General features: G+C 33.3%; 1 protein-coding gene across 3 annotated transcripts in view; it reads right to left on the bottom strand.

The window, feature by feature from the left end:
* Positions 1-18,161, bottom strand: part of LOC106463679 (alpha-ketoglutarate-dependent taurine dioxygenase-like) — a 55,459-nt gene extending 37,298 nt beyond the window's left edge. For 2 of the 3 annotated variants that reach the window (XR_002611535.1, XM_013923736.2), the window contains exons 1-3: positions 17,934-18,161; positions 9,344-9,473; positions 4,778-4,944 (exon numbers count right to left, since the gene is read on the bottom strand). Coding sequence is in view for 2 of the 3 variants with exons in the window: in XM_013923736.2 (XP_013779190.1) it covers positions 4,778-4,944; positions 9,344-9,473; positions 17,934-18,069 (433 nt within the window). In the remaining variant the exon portion in view is untranslated. The remainder of the gene's footprint in view (positions 1-4,777; positions 4,945-9,343; positions 9,474-17,933) is intronic. The other variant, XM_022391256.1, reaches the window with a different exon arrangement.
* Between the last annotated feature and the right edge of the window lie 825 nt (positions 18,162-18,986).

Genomic DNA, 18,986 nt, shown 5'->3' with positions numbered 1-18,986 from the left:
TACTCGACCGGCAAGTCAAAATACAACCAAAAAAAAAACCAACTTCGAAGAGTGATCTACTCCAAGTTTTGAAGCAAGAGTGGGCGAAAATCCCACAATCTAAAATTGACGAGATGATTCACACGATGCCCCAAAGGATCAACGAACTCCACAAAGCGAAAGGAAGATCTATTAGATATTAATTAAATTATAAATATATCATTTCAAGTGAATATGACTGAAAATTTTCATTTTTTTCTGAAAAGGTGGTGTCTATTTACTTGTTACCATGCTGTGTATATTCAATAATATCTGCTTGATTCTTAAGTTTACGATGGCTGTTGCCAGAAGGTACATTAATATTTAGACCAACTGAAGGTGAAAGCTAGGAACTCAAAAGCTTTCCTAGCCACTGAGTGAATTTTTGTGGTGAAATGTAATTTGATGTTTTGCAAGAATCGCTCACCTCATTTGGCTGAATGGCATGAGCTCTAACAGTCATTGCTAAATCTTCCCCATACATATGAAGAGCATATACTTCTCTACATACAGTAAGGAAGTTGTTTCCTCCATACATATACTGTAGCAACAGCATGGCTATTAATCCTGGCTGATAAGTTTTATCCAAAAAATCTTTGTCTGACTGAATTCTGCATATGATTATTTATTTTGTGATGCCTTAAAAGCCACATGTGTTGTATCTATCAGGTTTTGAGTCAGTTTTACTTTACCATATAGTGTTGTGTTTGATGGTTAATAGATGACAGCACTTTACTTTTTAGTAATGCAACAACAAAGAAAGAGTTAGTGAGTGATTGTGTGCCAGTTGGAGGTAGTCTGTTTTAAGATACAAGAGTGTATGACAATGTGTAATGTTGATATATTTATATAGCACAATAAATGTGCAAATAAATACAAGTGTGTAGTCTTATACTTGTGCATGGACATTACATAGTTATATGTGAGTGTTGTATAACATAAGTAGATTAAATTTAACAAAGAATACAACTGTTATCTATTTCCATGTGGAGTTGGTTGATGTGATGATCTTGTAACCACAAAGTAATCAGAGTTTCTATACTATAACTTTTGATATGTTTTATGTACTTTCATAAAAATTGGTAAACTTTCAGTAAACATTACAAATCTTTTGTACATGAAAAATCTGATTTTTAGTTAAGTATTTTTACAAAATATTTGTTCATGAATAAATGGAGTCACAGTGTTGACTGCACCAAATGTAAAGTGTTTTTAATATCAAGATTAAAAATACTTTTGTATAAAAAAATTTGAAATTTCATTTGTACAACCTCTAAAACCTCTTAAATAAGTATCAAACGTTTTTTTTGTTAGTTATATATATATATATATATATCATTTGTTATTTTTCTCTACCCTAACTATGTCAATTTGACTAACTTTGTAACCACCATAAAAAACTATGAAATAAACCTAAATTACCCTTATTTTCTTTCTAGAATGACTGCAAATTGTAACAGGAATCTATATATTTAAAAGTTTACATCTGCTTCTATTCACTTTTATTGTGTTCTTGCCCATTGAACCATGTCTAACTAATAATCCTGCCATACAAGTTATAAATCACTCAGCAAACATGTGGCTCAAATTAATGCATAGAATGATGTAGCTCAAGAGTATATCTGGTGGAAAATTATTATTAGTACTTTTGTTATCTTGCCTAATCTAACTTAATAAGTTTCTAATTTTTACATTATAGTTACTTTCAAAACAATAAATAAAAAGTATACATGAAAAACAAGAAATATAATATCATTGATCTCATTTTTTCGCTGCTGGTTGCCTATAGTTTTTATACTGATGGCATTAGTACACCAAATAATTTGTAATTAATTAAATAAAGCACCTAAAAACACAGAATAATAGCATGCACAAAGTAAATAATGTCCAATAAACATTATAATTGAACTGGCTCACTAACTATGGCATAAGAGCCTTAAAATAATTCCAAAGTTTCTTGATCTGAATGCTGCAAGAGAAAGTTTCAAACTGAAAATGAAATAGACAATACTCTGTACTGAAAACTATGTAATACAATGACAAGTAGGTCTGAGTTTCTGGTTATGTTTCTGTAAACAAAGATTGAAGTCCATAAAACTACACTTTGTCTTTGTAATATCTACATTATAAATATCTCCTTATAAAATTAAGAAGTTAAATAAAACTTACATCATATGACTATTTGTTTTATTAACTGTTTTAATACCAAGTTTATTTATATACATTGATAATAAAGTAGTTTAATTAAGTTTGAATGTAACTCTGTAAAAGGTTGTGACTTGCACATTTAAACCTACCCATAGTGAGAGGATTAAACAATATGTGGATGGAAATAAAGGATTTGATCTAAATGTTAAGACTTTGTAATATGAAGCAAGCTATAATCACTGATATATAAAATATTATTTAAAGATAAATTACTTCTGATATTTTCATTACTGCTGTTGAGAGAATATTTCAATTCCAGCATTGAGATGTTTGGCAGTTAGCAAATTTTTATGGAAGAGATGAGTAACAAGTACCTCACACTACATAGAGAACACACTTTGATGTGGTGTTTTTGGTGATGGTAGTGAGTGAAATTTTTTATAGAAAATTAAATTAATACAACAGCTTAGATATCATATCAAATGTGAACTTGGAGTATTATCCAATGTTTTACATTTTGTGAAATATCTAATAAGCACACAGTTTTATTGAAAAATTTTCTTCACATTTTTTCAGTATCAGGTACAGTTAAAGACTCATGAAAATGCAAATTATGAATATAATGCCAGAGGTAGAAAGTAACACCCACACAGTGAATTTTTGTAATCATACCTGAACAGTACTAAACTTGAATGAATGGTTATGTAAGTGTTAATGAATTCTGATGGTCAGAAGTCAAAGGTTGGTACCTGCACAATGGCAAACCTTGGTCAGCTCATGTGTAGGAACTAGTATCTGCAATCTCAACCCCTGCTTCTTCCAGAGTGGAACTGGAATTCTAGCTGAACTTCTAAACTATCCTGACTTTTACTATTTAAAGATTAAGTTTTTGACCCTTCTGGCTATCTTGCTTCAACTAGCAAGTTGTGCTCTTTATTCTAATTTACTTAAGCTGCTTAATTTTTCATATTGCATCATGGAAGAAAATTTTAATGAAAATCAATATACTAAAGACTTCCTGTTGGTTAAAACTGTTGTTGATTTAGCACAAAGATACACAATGGGCTATCTGTTCTCTCTCCACCAGAAAGCAATTAAACTCCAGATTTTAGTATTTTAAGTCTATAAATGTACAGCTAACCAATCGGGAAACTCCTCTTTGGTTAGAAACTGGACTTACCTACTGACCTAAAGACTCTTGGAATTAGCCTGATATTTAACCCCATGAATGTAAAAGTGTTGCTGGCTAACACATCTAACATTAAGAATCTTACTGAATCAGTCAGTGGGTTAACTTTAACATTTTCATGGCCAGGAAGCTCCAGCCAATCACCAACCATCTGTTGGATGTCAAGTCCTCACTGGTCTAATTGACCACCAACTTGTAGAAACCATTGACAATTATTGCTATCACCATACTGATTTATCTGATTCTACAAACTGCTCTGCCACAACTGCCAACAATGTCACCACCTTTGCTGAAGCAGGAACCAAGGTAGATCACAAGACACTAGGAGTCTCTCCTGAGGTGTCTCATCAGGGATGACTCATTACTGCACATAGAAGACATCATATGTATGCTCACCTCTGATAAGACAGCCATATCCCAAAACCAAAAACATTGAAGCCATGTTGAGGGTGGCTAGTCTTAAGTGAGCATTAAAGGTGAATGTCTCTGGTGCTGAAATAAATACATACCAGTGGCATGCACTCAGGGTATATAAATCATGCACTACTGGACCAATCAAAAAACTTAAAATGTGGCAAAAATATTATACAGTGAAATGTGTCTTGAATATTTATTATTATCATTAATTTTATTATTTTTATTTTGTACATTTGTTTATTGTGTTTTTTGCACTGCAGTAGCATTCTCATTTCATGTTATGCAAAACCTGCATGCATAACTGCCTAACCTTGCACTTCCAGCAGTATTCTGTTATTGGGAGTGATGTCACTGCCATCTGTTAGTAAAACCACATAAATCATTTTGCATTAAAATAGCATGACAGCTAGTGCATGTGCAGAAGTTCAGCATCAGCAACATACAGATTGCATGCTTTGCTTGATTTTGCATTTTTTTTTATTATTTTTTTCATTTTTAGTGATATACTCTGCTACAATGTGTCAGCTGGGTTTCACCTACAAATAGGGTGAATAAACCTTCTCTGTACATTTTTGTTGTTATTTTGGGGGTATATTACATTAATACATGGCCTACTTGAAAATCCACTGCACACCACTGATACAGACACCATTTTTGTGTTTTAATAAAGATTGATTATTGTGTTTTTCTAAGTTTCTGTTCAATGTATTTGTTCCCTGGAAACACAGTGTAAGACTCAGAGAATACAGATTTACTCTTTTTAACTAATGGACCTATCTTGTTCCTCTTAAAGGAAACAGGTTTTCTGTGAACCCCATAGGAGCAAAACATCATATTCTTTGTTTGTAATTTGCATACAATAAAAAAAAAAAGTTTTCTAGAATAAATGGTTTACACTGAGCAAAAAATCTAGATTAAAATAAGAATTGTCAGTATCATGTTATTTCAAATATATGACATCACATAGATATTTCTTGATTGCTAAATTTTCACACAAAGGCATACCCGTGTCCCCTTTCTTTGGAACAGATATGATGTGGTACAGTGAGTGACTGAATGGTGCTTTCATGAAACTTCCATCAATATGCCATCCAGTTCGACCAACATTTGTACACCCCTCTGATGAGACATTAGAGACTCTGAAGATATCCAAATCAGGAGACTTAGAATGTCTGGTAAATACAAAATTTGAAACAAAAATCGTTTTAAAGTTTGACTATTTTTATGTTACTTGCATAAAAATATTATTACTAGTAAATAAAAATGAAATTCTCTAGATCCAAGATGTATGTGGACTCTGATTACACCTTCTGTGCAAAAAACTAGTGATTTGTAGAAAAATAATTATCTCTTTACAGTGTTAATCAATATTTCTACAAATCCACCTTGAAATTTTGTTAACTTTAATACTAGCAACAGATAACTGTTTTAATGTCTTCAGTAACTTATTAACCACTATGCCAAGATCCTTTCCTTCAGTCACACTACTGAGTGAGTTCCCATCTATATTAAATGTGTAACCTGAAGCATGGCAATCCAAGTGTACATATCATAACTAAAGGCAGTTTGTATTTTTATTTATATTTACATAACAAATGGTTTACATTCAGTATAAAACAAAAATCTAGTCTGATAAACTTTAATACTCATAGTGCAGAACAGTACCCAGACAGAAATAATTATTCATTAGAGTCATTAACTTTTGAAATAATTTATTTGATAAAACAAGGGATGGAAGTTTAAAAATTAAAATTTGATATTGATAATGTAAGTGAAAATAATCTTTAAAATTTTAATTCAGATGTTTCTTGGTAGAAAAATGTGTCATGATGCCATCTAGAAATTTTACAAAAGTTAAAAATCTAGAAGCTTTGTGTAATAAGTAGAAAATAAGTAATGATAAATGGCTAATTAGACACTGAAGCAGTCCATTCAGTGTCAGATCATAAAAGAAAGAGCACGAGCAGTTACAGCAATATTATGTTGGACCTCCACTTGAGAGAGTTACTCTTGACATGCTTGGCCTTCTGCCACACAGTACCAGTAGGAATAAATATATCATAGTTGTAATGGACTATTTCACAAAATGGCCAGAAGCATATACTGTTTCTAAACAGAAAAGAGAAGCTAGCAAGGAAACTTGTAAATGAATTAATTTCAATATTTGGGGTGTAGAACGTCAAACAGATCAGGGATGGAGCTTTGAATCAACCTTGCTTGTAGAAATATGTCAGATCCTTGAAACCAAACAGACCAGGACAGCAGCTTTTATCTATCTCTTGATGGCATGGTGGAAATATATGATCATACATTTTTAAATCAATTAGTTATTTATATAAATGACCATCAAAAAATGTGCAATAAGATCTTACACTGCAACTTATGAGTTATAGAATAGCAGTACATAAAGCTACAGGTAACACAAAATCATTATGTTTTGGAAAGTGCCATTGGAACTTCTGTACTCACATACATAGGACAGTCACTCAGCAGAGTCTTACAAAGAATATGTAGAGAAACTAAGAAACACCACTGATGTAATATATGACTTTACTTGAGAAAGACTTAAATCAGCTAGTTATGATGTCAATACTGATAAGACTTGTTACCACTGAGATAACATGGTATGGCGGTTCAATCCCTACTGTAAGAACGAACAAGTTTAAAAGTTAAGTAGGTGGTGGGAAAGACCATATATATATTGTGATGAAAAACTTAATCGTGGGTAACTTCAGGGATACATTTGCTAGCAGAAAGTCAATCTGCTGAGGAGCCCATGGTTCTTCTTGAAACAACTCCTAAAGGACCACCAAAGATAAAAACACCAGTGGATTTGCTCAACTACCTACCTACCTACTAATGACAAGACAGCAAGCAACAATAAGAGAGACAGGAAGCCATCTCATCTACATAACATAACCCTCAGAAAAGAAAACCATCAAAAAAGATTTGGTGAAGTGACTTCACAATCCGGAAAGGGGACTATATTGTAAGACATATTTTTAATATTTTAATTTAGATATCATCTATAAGTTTATGAATCTAGAAGTTTGATGTAGTAACTGGAAAATAAGTAATGATATAAATGCCAGTTAGTGAGTTAACCAATAAATCATTTCAGTACCAATCAGCAAGTTATTCAAATATTCAGTCCTGTGATTTAGTTAGTAATTTAAATAGTGAGTTAGTTAGCATGTTTGTTCTTGATTCATTAGCAAGGATGTTTGTTTGTTACTATGCACAATGCAACACAATGGACTATCTGTGCTGTGCCCACTAAGGGTACCAAACCAAATTTTTAGCACTGTAAGCCCTCAAACTTACCACTGTATCAACAAAGGGACATAAGTGAGGAAATTCTGCAAGTAAGTTTAAAAGTGAGTTGGGCTGCTGTTACTCTAAGAATTTCTTTCAAACAAGTGAATGTAGCCTGTAGTAAATGATACTGAAGAAATAAATTAATATGTTATCATTAGTTAAACTAGATTTGATATTATTTTTACAAAATAATCCAAAAGAACCCACCTAATGATAGAACACACATCACAACAATAACTTAAGAGATGATTAAGTACTTCCTCAATAACACAGTTTGATTTCACAAATTAATGACCTCACAAGGGCAGAATGCTGGTTACAATAATTGTTCGTTTTCTTTTGTAAAATGTTTTTAAAAAATCTGTGTGTGTGTATAACTTTTGGAACTGGTAGTAAGCCACATTTACAACTGTTTTAGTATTTTATAAGTAAACCTTAATAACAACTTAATATTAAATGTGCAATAGTGGTATTTATTTTTTCTTGATATATTTTCTTACCTTTAATTTGAGCTTATGACCTGTCACCTTTCAGGCAAGTGCTATAACAACTGGAATAAATAGTTTGTCATGTTTTTATACATATGCGTGGGCAGGATTCTTGTGTCTGTGACTTGTAGGTTATAAATTTCAACAATAAGCAAACAGCACACAGTTTCAAAATAATATATTATGACAAGTCTAATATCATTATACAATTTTGCTAATCCGTCTGATTAAAGTGTGGTATGTAAGAACTAAAGGAACTCTGTCACTATGTCATTTGTCCTTAGAGTGGAGACAGTCAGCTTGTGATAAACTTTATGTTTATTACTTTTGTGTCTTTTCAATTTCTAAAGTCCAATTTCTATCACTCTAATATTTGTATTCTATTTTAAAACTGTTTAGAGAACTGCTTCAACAATTTTCCTTCTAAGAATATTTTTGTTAATGTGCTCCACGCAGTATGTACGTAATTTAGAATCTCTTCATATTCTAACCCTTCAACGATTCTGTCTAAGCCTTTTTTCTATGTAACATGGTTCAAACTGCCTGACAAACGGCTTCTGCCTGAAACCTTGCAAATAATAATAAAGTTTTTGTTATAGACATGTGTTTTACCAATTTTGAACACTTTTTCATGTTATCTTAGAACATAATTGAGAAGACGACTTATTCTCCTCTGCTCTGTTGTTACAATACAGTGGGTGATAATTTCACTTACCTTACACTGTTGGTTACTGTATGTAGAACTTCAAATAATTGTCTTTTTTCATCAAAAGTCCACACAGGTTTGTTCAATTACTTTAGAACACAATTGATAAGACAAATTATTCTTCTCTACTATGTTGTTATAATGCAATCTGCAATAGTTTCACTTGAGAAATTGACACTACACTATCTTATGGTTAAACTTACAAACAAACAGTCTAGACCTATCTATCTATCCATATAACTTTGTCTTACTTCACTTTCAATAACTTACTTATTTGCACAAACTTGATTGCCAATATATATATATTGTCTGAACGAGGCCTACAACGTTCTACAAACTATGAGACATTATGATGTAACAGTACTCACTTAAAGCAACAAGAAAAATTCAGAAGGTTCAAGTAACATGACGTCAATTCACAACCTTTGAAATAAGCAAAAAATTATTAATAAACAGTTATGTAAACAAACTTATCATAACTATCGCTTCTAAAATGTCCTACTTTAAAGCTCACACAATATAAACTAAATAACACTCTTGTATTAAATTTACAATGAACAGTCATGTATATCTAACATAGTTAACCCACTAGCACTTGCTTGTAAGGCATTTTATAACAACTCAAACTACCACAAATGCATTTTGGTTTTCTTACAACAAAAATACACCATTTAAAACTAAGCATCAACTTACAATTATTATTTTTATTATTCAGAAATATCCTTTAATTTAAAATTAATTAATTTATAGGTGGTTCATAAAAGTTTTAAATATACATCATAATTTATATCAGAAACCAGATTTTGAAAGAAAAATATTCTTAAGAGAAAATATTTTAAGAAAATGTAGTTAAAAATGTACAAAAATAAAGCAACACATTTCACACATGCTTAATTTTCACATATAGTTCAGACAAATTCAGATTTTACATCTCTACTAAAATATTTTAATATATACTCATTTTTATCATTTGTATCATACATGTACATTTTTCTAATTAAAATGAGCCAATATACTAGACTATCTTAAAAAAAATCTATCCCTTATTAAGTAATCCACCTGTAAAAAGTTGATTCAAGTTCTCCAAACCACTGACTTATTTGAATATGCCTTTTGCCTTCAACAATTCCTTGGCCTCTGAAAACCATTACTCGATGTTTGGTCACATCTGCTTTAATCTGCTGAACCACTAGGATCAAACAAAAGACCAACACACTGGCATTAACACAGAAATCAGATGCAGCTCTGTTACAAAAAATCTAACAAATTATCAACACCAACTGAATTTATCTTCAAGTAATAATAATCTATAAGTTGTTGTAATTGCAGACCAAGTATACTCATAGTGAATGTGTCGTAACTTTTCATTACTATGTTATTAATAAAATATAAATGGAAACAGCTAAGAATATATATATCTGGGGCAAGTTTAGTTAAAATTAATGTTTTGAAAGAGTAAATTACATAGTTCCAATATAGAATGAGGAGTTTGGTAAATACATCACGAGGTAATACTTAGTTCCATGAAAACTACTCGAGTATAAGAAAAGAAACAAATGGACTAGATACTAAGTGTAGTACACAGTGAGACAATCTTTAGGTATACAATATTGTTATGTCTCTGGTCGTTTGTTAATTTTCCGTAGAAATTCTTTCCAAGAAACTTCAGCAATAGAAGTCCTTTCTTAAATAAAACTAGTTTATTCTTTCTCAATTCAACTTTGCAATACACTTAATTTCCACAGTCACTTTAACTTAAACACACGCTATAATTCACCACGATTCATGCACTTTAATACCGCGCTTGACTCAATTGTCCATCTCTTGCTCTGCCTGTCTGCAATTCTAATTCCGATTAATTATTTCGCTTTATCTGCCGCACTTATATACAAGAATAGACAGTGCCTAGCAAATACTGGATTATTCGTGATGTTCTCTGATCTTTCTAGAACTCATTATGTGTTACCAGCGTCACGTGACTTCCGCTGTCATAACAATATAAAGAAACAGCATGTCTAAAGAATCTCCTTTACTGGAATTGTGAAGTAATCAGGCTGGCTATATTCCCAAAGACTTATTTCCAAAATGACCAACTCACTGAAAATGATGTTCTAGAAAGATTAAATCTCAAGTCACTTAGTTTAGGGCTTATCCAGAGCAACTATCACTACCTATATGACTGCTCATTCTCATTCAGATGTAAGGAAGGTTATAGCCTTTGAGCACATTCCTGTTAGCTTTCCTGCACAAAGTTCAACTTCACAAATATACTCCCAGGGTAGACCAGGTGTTATCTCCAAGGTAATGACAACAAACAAATGTCATTAGAAAGAAATTAATTTAATGACAATATTGACAATGTTATGTGAAAACTGCAAATACCTGAATACATTTTGAGAAATCCTACATGAGATACGAAAGTAGAAAAGTACCTGCATACCATACTTTTCCTCCTTTTTGTTCAGACTTGTCCTCATTACAACATTAAAGTTAAACCTAATCAAATTTACAAATACACAATGAAGTATTGTACATGGTCTCCACACCTTAAGCAGAATGAAATTCCCTGATTTTACCCAGACCTTTCCCTGATCATATGATCTATGCTTGTAATGGACCCTCTTCCATGAACAATGTACTGAACCAATATTGATAAAAAACAACGGCCATACTCAACCCAACCGGATAGCCGAATGTCCAATCTGAACCGGTATTACATGTAGGCTCCTGCATTGGTTAGTGCCTCTCCTTCCGACATCTGGCCAGGTAGGAGGGCTTACAATTTTTCCCCCTTCTCCAAGGGTGGAGGAACTTCACTAATACTCTGGAGGAAAAGCCTTTGTCCACCACCCTAGTGACTGGAAACCAGGTGTGGTAAGTACTCTCTAGCTCCACTAGTAGAATCTGAGGGGTAATGTACACTGGAGAGTCCTGAGGAACAGTGCTCTGGAAATAGTGCAATAGGTGAACCAAATTCCCTAAATGTTTAAAAGCAAACCGACCCAAATATATTCAATCTAATTATAGGCAGGGACAGACAGGATTCCCTTAAGCTTTACTCATGAGAGTCCATGAGTGGTGGTCCAGCATAGTACAGTAATACCACCCAGTCAGACTCTAGGTGGTGTTATGGAACACCTCATTGCTACAGAGCCTGTTACAAACCTAGATAAAGTATATTGAATTAGTGGTTGCTAGTGCAGAATTGGTTTGATAAAAGCACACCTGCATGGGCAACACTCACCACAAAGTGGGATCCTGTGAAAATGAGGTAAGGGTCCCTGAAAGGTAAAGTAGAGACAAGTGTAGTAATGCAAATACTCCCTCCTCTGTATAATCTAGTGGAAGTGGTTAAGATAGCTATAGGGGGTAGACGAAAACCCTTACATGAAGATACTGCCAGATCCTGCCAAAAATGTGAAATAAAAGTATTGGGGGAGGTCCACATACCAGCCCACACAATGTCTTCTAGCATGATTAGACGTGACTTGCAGAAGACTCCTCATCTTCAAAGAGAGCCCAGAATTAGCAATATGGATCAATTTTGTACCCATCTCATCAATGTAACCAGTAACTAATCCTGGGAAACTCAATTATCCCAATGAATAAACAGTTGTTGTCTAGCATCTCTAAAGGCATTAGTGTGGGCAACAAAATCTTCAAGACCATCACTGGACACAATAAACAAACAAAATCTGAGTGGTCATAAAAGTGGAAACAGTGATCAAATGATTCTGTGATAAGGATTTATCCCCTTCCCTGTCTGACAGTGTATTAGTGAAGAAAAACTGGTCTGAGGACATAGGTAGAATGATAAAGCATCCTGTGCATAATTATCACAAACCACCCTGACTGGTAATGTCTGTAGGTCAGCAGCAATGAAAAATATACCTTCAGGGAAAGGTGATAAATAAGAAAATAAGGCTAAAATCACAATGGGTGTTGAAGAAAATCATGTAATGTAACCTTAATATACCAGTTATACCAGCTTGAGGAAGCCAGAGAGAACTGGGGAATCAAACAATTTTTGTCTCGAGTATAGAACGGTAGTTAATAAAGCCGCCTTATACAAAGCAATTGTGGAAGATGCAAAACACTAGCCAAAGAATCAGGTCAAAAATCAAATTATGGTTGGCACTTCTGATCGAAGTAGGTTCAACCTCCTTTCAATACACCATTGCTGATATGTGTGCCATTTTCATTGATAAATGTCCATCGTGGGAATAATCAAAGACTGAGACACATAGATGGCAGCCTTAGAAATTAAGCTCCAACACTGTCCGAAGGACTGCATAACCTTTGTGCCTAAAACTTGAGCTGCTGGATAGCTGGGTGTATCATGTCAAATCATGGCTGCCTCTACACAGAAGAGATACTGGAGACCAAATTGCCAGTAGTTGGGTGTTCCAAAAAGTGGCCAACCTGCCAATCATCAGTGTTTCAAAATGATAGCCAAACCAACAGAAAACCTTGCAATGCAGCATCTATTCTGTTGGGAGAATCTGTTGAGGTCGAGACAACTGATCTGCTACCACAATCATCACCTGTGGAATATGGCAAGCTAATAGGATGACATTTATAGGATGGTCCTGAGAAAGGAGATCCAAGGTTTGAAAACAAGGAACTCGGGATCAAGTGCTCCTTTATGGGAAATGCAAGACATCACCATGGAATTGCTGGAGTGAAGCCTGACAATTTTCCCCTTAAAAAGCACAGATATTAGGCATCAAGTTTTGAAGAGCAAGAAGGTCTAGAACATCCTGTAGGGAAGCCTCATCATCCATGCGTAGACCCTAGAATTTCCAAGTGTTTAGATATGCACCCCATCCCTGAAGCAAAGGATTCATGAAGAGATGGATCTCTGGAAAGGGTGGTGGCAGAGGAACCCATATCTTAGTATTATCCCGATCTAACAACCCCTTGAGGTCGAAAAATGATCTTGAATAAACAAACCAAGGAATCCAGTGAATCAAGCCAAGGTGCCATTGGGAGAGATGCCTATCATAGAAGAGCCATTCAGTAAAGTAGCTGTGGACTTGATTGGACCACTAGTGCTTGTTTCTGACAAGGGCAACTGGTATGTACTGACAGTAGTCGATTATGCAACATGTTATTCAGAAGCCATAGCAGTGGCAAAGATAAAATACAGAGAGAGTAGCAGAAGCACTCTGAACGTATTTTACAGAGTATGTTTTGTAACAGAAATCCTGAGTGACAGAAAGACCAAGTTTACTTCAGAACTGATGCTGGAAATTTGCAGACTCCTCAGTACTTGGCAGCTCTTTACCACCTTATACAATTCTAGATGTAATGGACTTTGTGAGAGTCAATGAAGTTTTAAAGAGCATGCTAAATAAGATGTGCCAAGAGAGACCATGTTACTGGGAGAGGTACTTGCAGGCAGTATCATTTGCTTACCGAGAAGTCCCACAAGTAAGAACAGTGTGAGGTCTGATGCAAATATTGAAAGAGCTATGGATAGGAGAAGAGTCACAAGTAAGAAACACATACCAGTATGTTACATCTCAGAAACCACCTGGAGAAGACCTGTCAGTTCCCTCAACAGAGCTTGTATGCAACTCAAGGCAGTCACATGCATTTCTATGACAAGGCCAGGAATCACAACAAACTCACCCTGCAGTGGATAGGACATTTTGAAGTATAGGAAGTACTCAGCAGAATGGACTACAATGGGAAGACCAAGATCTATGATGCTAATCTATTGAAGAAGTTTTTGGGAGAGAAAAAGACCTAACAGGTGCAACTATTGAAACAAAGATGGATGTTGCAGGTGTGGCCATCATAGATGCAAAACCTGAAAACAGTTTCTGTATATAATGAAAAAAAAAAGAATATATTTCTCTTGAAACTTATCAAAGCATGCATATTATACTTGAGGTCATCAATATGATCACCATAGGTGGAACATATGGTGATATAAAATTTATCACACTCCCGCTAGGCCTACAGGGTGAGTATACCATACATTGTTGCTTTCTGTTTCTCTGGGACAGCTGATATGACAAAAATCATTTCAAAAAGGAATGGCCAGTGAGAGAGAGAATTACATGCTAGGAAAATTAAATATAGATTATCAACCTTTAGTGAATTCTCAAAATATGTTTCTTTCCCAACTTCATATTAAACTGGGACTCATCAAGAATTTTGTAAAAGGAATGGTCAAAGATGGTATTTGTTTTAGATATCTATCTGACAAGTTTCCAAAAATCAGTGAAGTAAAAATGAATAGAAGTATCTTTGTTGGGCCTCAGATTTGGGAAGTGCTAATGGATTATGATTTTGAAATAGTACTTAATAAGAAAGTACTCTTTGCCTGGAAATCATTCAAACTGGTTGTCAAAATTTTCTTAGGGAATCACAGAGATGAAAACTATGCTTTGATTATTGACGATATGCTTGAAAACTATAAGAAAATGGGATGTAGGATGTCACTAAAGATGCACTTCTTACACTCCCATTTAGAGTTTTTTCCAAATGATCTAGGTGCAGTAAATGATGAGCATGTAGAGAGCTTCCACCAAGATATTTCTACAATGGAACAACAATATCAAGGATGATGGAATCCTGTGATGATGAGAAGTTACTGTTGGTCCTTACAGCATGAAACTGAGAACATACACAATAGATGCAATAAGTGAAGCAGATATTTTTTAACACAAAATAATACCATGATGAAAGTTTTGAACATAGCCTGAATGTATTTTCAGTATATAATCTTCTTATGTTCATTGTTTTTTTAAACTGGTATTGCTATTATGTATTGTTTTTGAACATTCTTAATTGCAATTTTCAATGAATAAATACAGTTAATAGAGAAAGTTATTTTAATGAAATATAAGAATATTTTGAATAAATCTATCATAATCAAAAACTAGAGGAGATCAGTAATTTTCAAAATTATTTTTAGAATCAGAATCATCTACATTTTTTTTCCAGCAGTAGAGAAAATGTTTTTGTTATTGCCAGATGCTACATTCAAATTCAATATGATACCTGAAAAAGATTGCAGCTTTTTATTACTTTTTATTTCTTGGTAAAGCTATTGCTTTTTCCTGTTGTTTCTTCTTGAGCACACTAGTGCATTAAATAGTTGATAGATGGAAAAGAGATCACACAAACTGACTGCATTAATTCTGAGCTGGTTAAGAAACAAATAGGGAAGTTTAAGGAATGAGAAGGCTCCTGGGCCAGATAATATTTCCCCAAGGGCTTTGAAGGAGGTTAAGTTTAGGTATGTGAGCCATTTGCTTGTGTGAAAAGTTTTGAAAATTCTGATAAAAGATGCTTTGCAAAGTCATTTAACAAAGCTTAGAATTTTATTGGATAGTCAAAATGGTTTCACTAATGGAAAACCTTGCCTTACAAATCTTTTGACATTCTTTGAAAAGATTACAGCTTATGTGAATAAGGGTAAGAGTGTAGATTTGGTGTATCTGCATTTTCAGAAAACATTTGATAAGGTGCTACATAAAAGACTTTTAAAGAAAATTATCTCTATAGGTGTGGAGGATAAGTTAGCAAATTGGATAGAAGAATTGCTGGATGGAAGAAAACAGAGGGTTGTTATGAATGCTCTTTTTGACTTACATCAATGACATAGATGAAGGAATGCTCAATAAATTACTTAAATTTGCAGATGATATTAAGGTCTTGGGTGTTGCTAGCTGTGAAGAGGATAGAGGAAGAGGTTTTAATTATAACAAATGCAAGATAATGCATGTGGTTTATTATAATTTCAATATAAGTATAATGTGGATGTGGATAACCTCAAAAGTGACATGCTTACCTTAGGAAAGACAATGAATTGTTGGAAAGGGCTTAGAGAAGGGTTACTAGAATAGTGCCTGGGATGGAGGGTTTGTCATACAAGTAGAGATTGCAATCTTTCAAACTGTTTTCTTTTGAAAAAAAAAGAGTTAGGGGGGATCTGATTGAGGTGTTTAAGATTGTAAAGAGAATTGATAGTGTTGATACATCACCATTTTTCATATTTAACAGTGAGAATAGTAGGACTAGGGGACACAAATATAAATTTTTGCAGGGGAGCATTTTTCAGCTTAGACAGATTTATTTTTCAAAGAGGGTGGTTGGATTTTGGATGTTGTTGAGGCAGTGAGTTTAAGAAAAAGCTTTATAAGTATATGAAAGATATGGGCTGGCTTTATGATTTATTTATTTTAATATAGTTTAGAGGATGGAACAACCAAGATGGGCCAATAGGTCCCATGTTGTCCCAAAACATTGTTATTATTTAACCTTAGCACGAATACTATCCCAGAGGTCCAACCAGCCCACTTGTTGCTCTAAACATATTCTTGATAATCATTCAAGATCCTTCTAAGAAATTCATTTCTTCATCTAACACAAGGATGCATTCTCAGAAGGAGTGAGTGTTCAGGAATAACCTTGAAAGCTTAAAACCCAAATGGTCCTTTGTTGTCTATGTTATTTCCTGTGGTAGAATTAAATAATAAACAAGATATTCCTAGTTTATGAATACTCAACAAATAATTGTTTTCGTTCTTAATATATACACATTTCAATTATTTTATATATTCTTTAATATTGTTAGAGGACATATCTTTATAAGTTTCTTTATCACTTTTTTAAATGAAAATCTCTTCCACAATTTAAAGTTTCTTTAAATGCATTTGTTCTTTTAATGAAATACTATCTTTAACTGGAAGAACTTTATAAAACGTACTTTCAATGACAACAAATTATATCAAGTTTTAGATTTCTTCATTTTCAAGGTACAAAAATTACTTTTTTATTTGTTTCAAGAATCCATCATTAGCACTGTTACTATTCTTAAAAATTCTGTTAATCATAATTTCCTAATAATTTCCTTGGTTTATTATTTGTGGTGAAGGCAAGTCCTCTCTTTAAGAGATCCAGTTTTTCTTTTTCTTCTCGTATATTTATCATGTTATTATATATTTTTGGTACTAATTTTATATTCAACAGTTACGTATATTATTTAACATTAATCCTCCCAGTGGAGAAGTATTATGTATAAATTTGTACATTATGTATAAATATATATAAAAGACCGAATTGGAAAGTAATATGTAGAAAAGGTTTATTTCTGAACATTCACACAAACTGCACAGTGATGTCTGCATATAAATTATAACTTATACAGCTTATTCGTGATCCAAACTTGAGGAGTGCGTTCTTCTGCATAAGAGAAAATTTCTACATTTTTTTTAAGTTAATGTCATTCATTTTGATTTCAGTAATTATAATATAAATATAAAACTACTCTCTGTCACATTCAAACAAGCCTCTTGTGCGAAGCCCTCACGGCACAGACACAAGGGTTGACCGTTGGGTATCGTTTGATAATTGATGACAAATATTATTACCAATTCAAATTCAGTTAAGCTTTCAAAATCATTGTCATTTTTAAACCGCTGTTTAAATTTAAAAATCAAAAACATTTCATTGCTTAACAACTTCACTTTATAAAACTAGATGCACGTTTCACTTTCTCAGTTTCTGCGACTTTTTTGAGAAATGTAATTCAATATTATATTAGAATTACAGAGTATAGTATAACTATATCTGTATAAGTATAAATATAATTTATAGGCTATACCATAACTGTTATTATTATACTACTAACCTTCGTATGGGATTTCTTTCTTCAAATCTATTCCATTAACTTCAACTCCGAGTTTCAATGGAGAAACTGTGTACAGGCTCATTCGTAATTTACAAAGTTGTTTGGAGGTTTGAAAACAAAAACTCTGAAAGAACATGCAGATTAGGATCACACGGACAAACACTAACACTACTATCCCGCGAACAGTTATAATACGAACGTGTGCAATAAGTAAACTGAAAAGGGCCTGCCTTAAAAAAAGTTAATGTTAAAATAAAAAAGAAAACAAAAATTTTCCATGAACAAAAAAAGGGAGAACCCATATTTATTACAAAAACAATTTGTTTCACATATAATAAAAAAATCATTCCAGAAAAACCTACATAACAATTTATCACATATTTATAATATGTATAGATATAAGTATAGAGTTTGTTGTTATTTGCAGGTCTGCCTATCTGTTGTTGTTAGAAAATCTGTTTTACCTGAAAATACTACAAGTAGATTGTGTTACGTCTCTGGTAGTTTGTTAATTTCCCGTAAAAATTCTTTCCGAAGAACTTCAGCGATACAAGTCCTTTCTTAAATAGAACTAGTTTATTCTTTCTCAATACAACTTTGCAATACACTTAATTTACGCAGTTACTTTAACTTATACACACGCTATAATTCACAACGATTCACGCACTTGACTCGATTATCTGTCTCTATATCTCCCTATCTGCAATTATATTTCTGCTTTATTTGCCGGCTTATATAGTAAAATAGAGGGCGCGTAGAAAAGACTAGAGTTCCCAGGAAAAGTCATAATACTTCTAGAAATTCATGACGTGTTACTAGCGTCACGTGACTTCCACTATCGTAACACTGCTCCTTCCTTAGTATTGTTCGTCCCAAACAATAGCCACTTACATTAAACCAACAGATAATTAACAATAACTTAATTAAATGTACAGAATTTACAAACACAAAATTAAAATTCAGCAAATCTCTTAATTGTATGGGACGTATCTTCTTCCGTCCTGGTCTCCGTCTCGTTGGCTTCTGCTTCATGTGGGGTTCATCTGCTCCATC

This window comes from Limulus polyphemus, unplaced genomic scaffold, assembly GCF_000517525.1.
Source record: "Limulus polyphemus unplaced genomic scaffold, Limulus_polyphemus-2.1.2 Scaffold1459, whole genome shotgun sequence".
NCBI classification, from domain to species: domain Eukaryota; kingdom Metazoa; phylum Arthropoda; class Merostomata; order Xiphosura; family Limulidae; genus Limulus; species Limulus polyphemus.
This window is presented reverse-complemented; position numbering and strand designations above follow the sequence as displayed.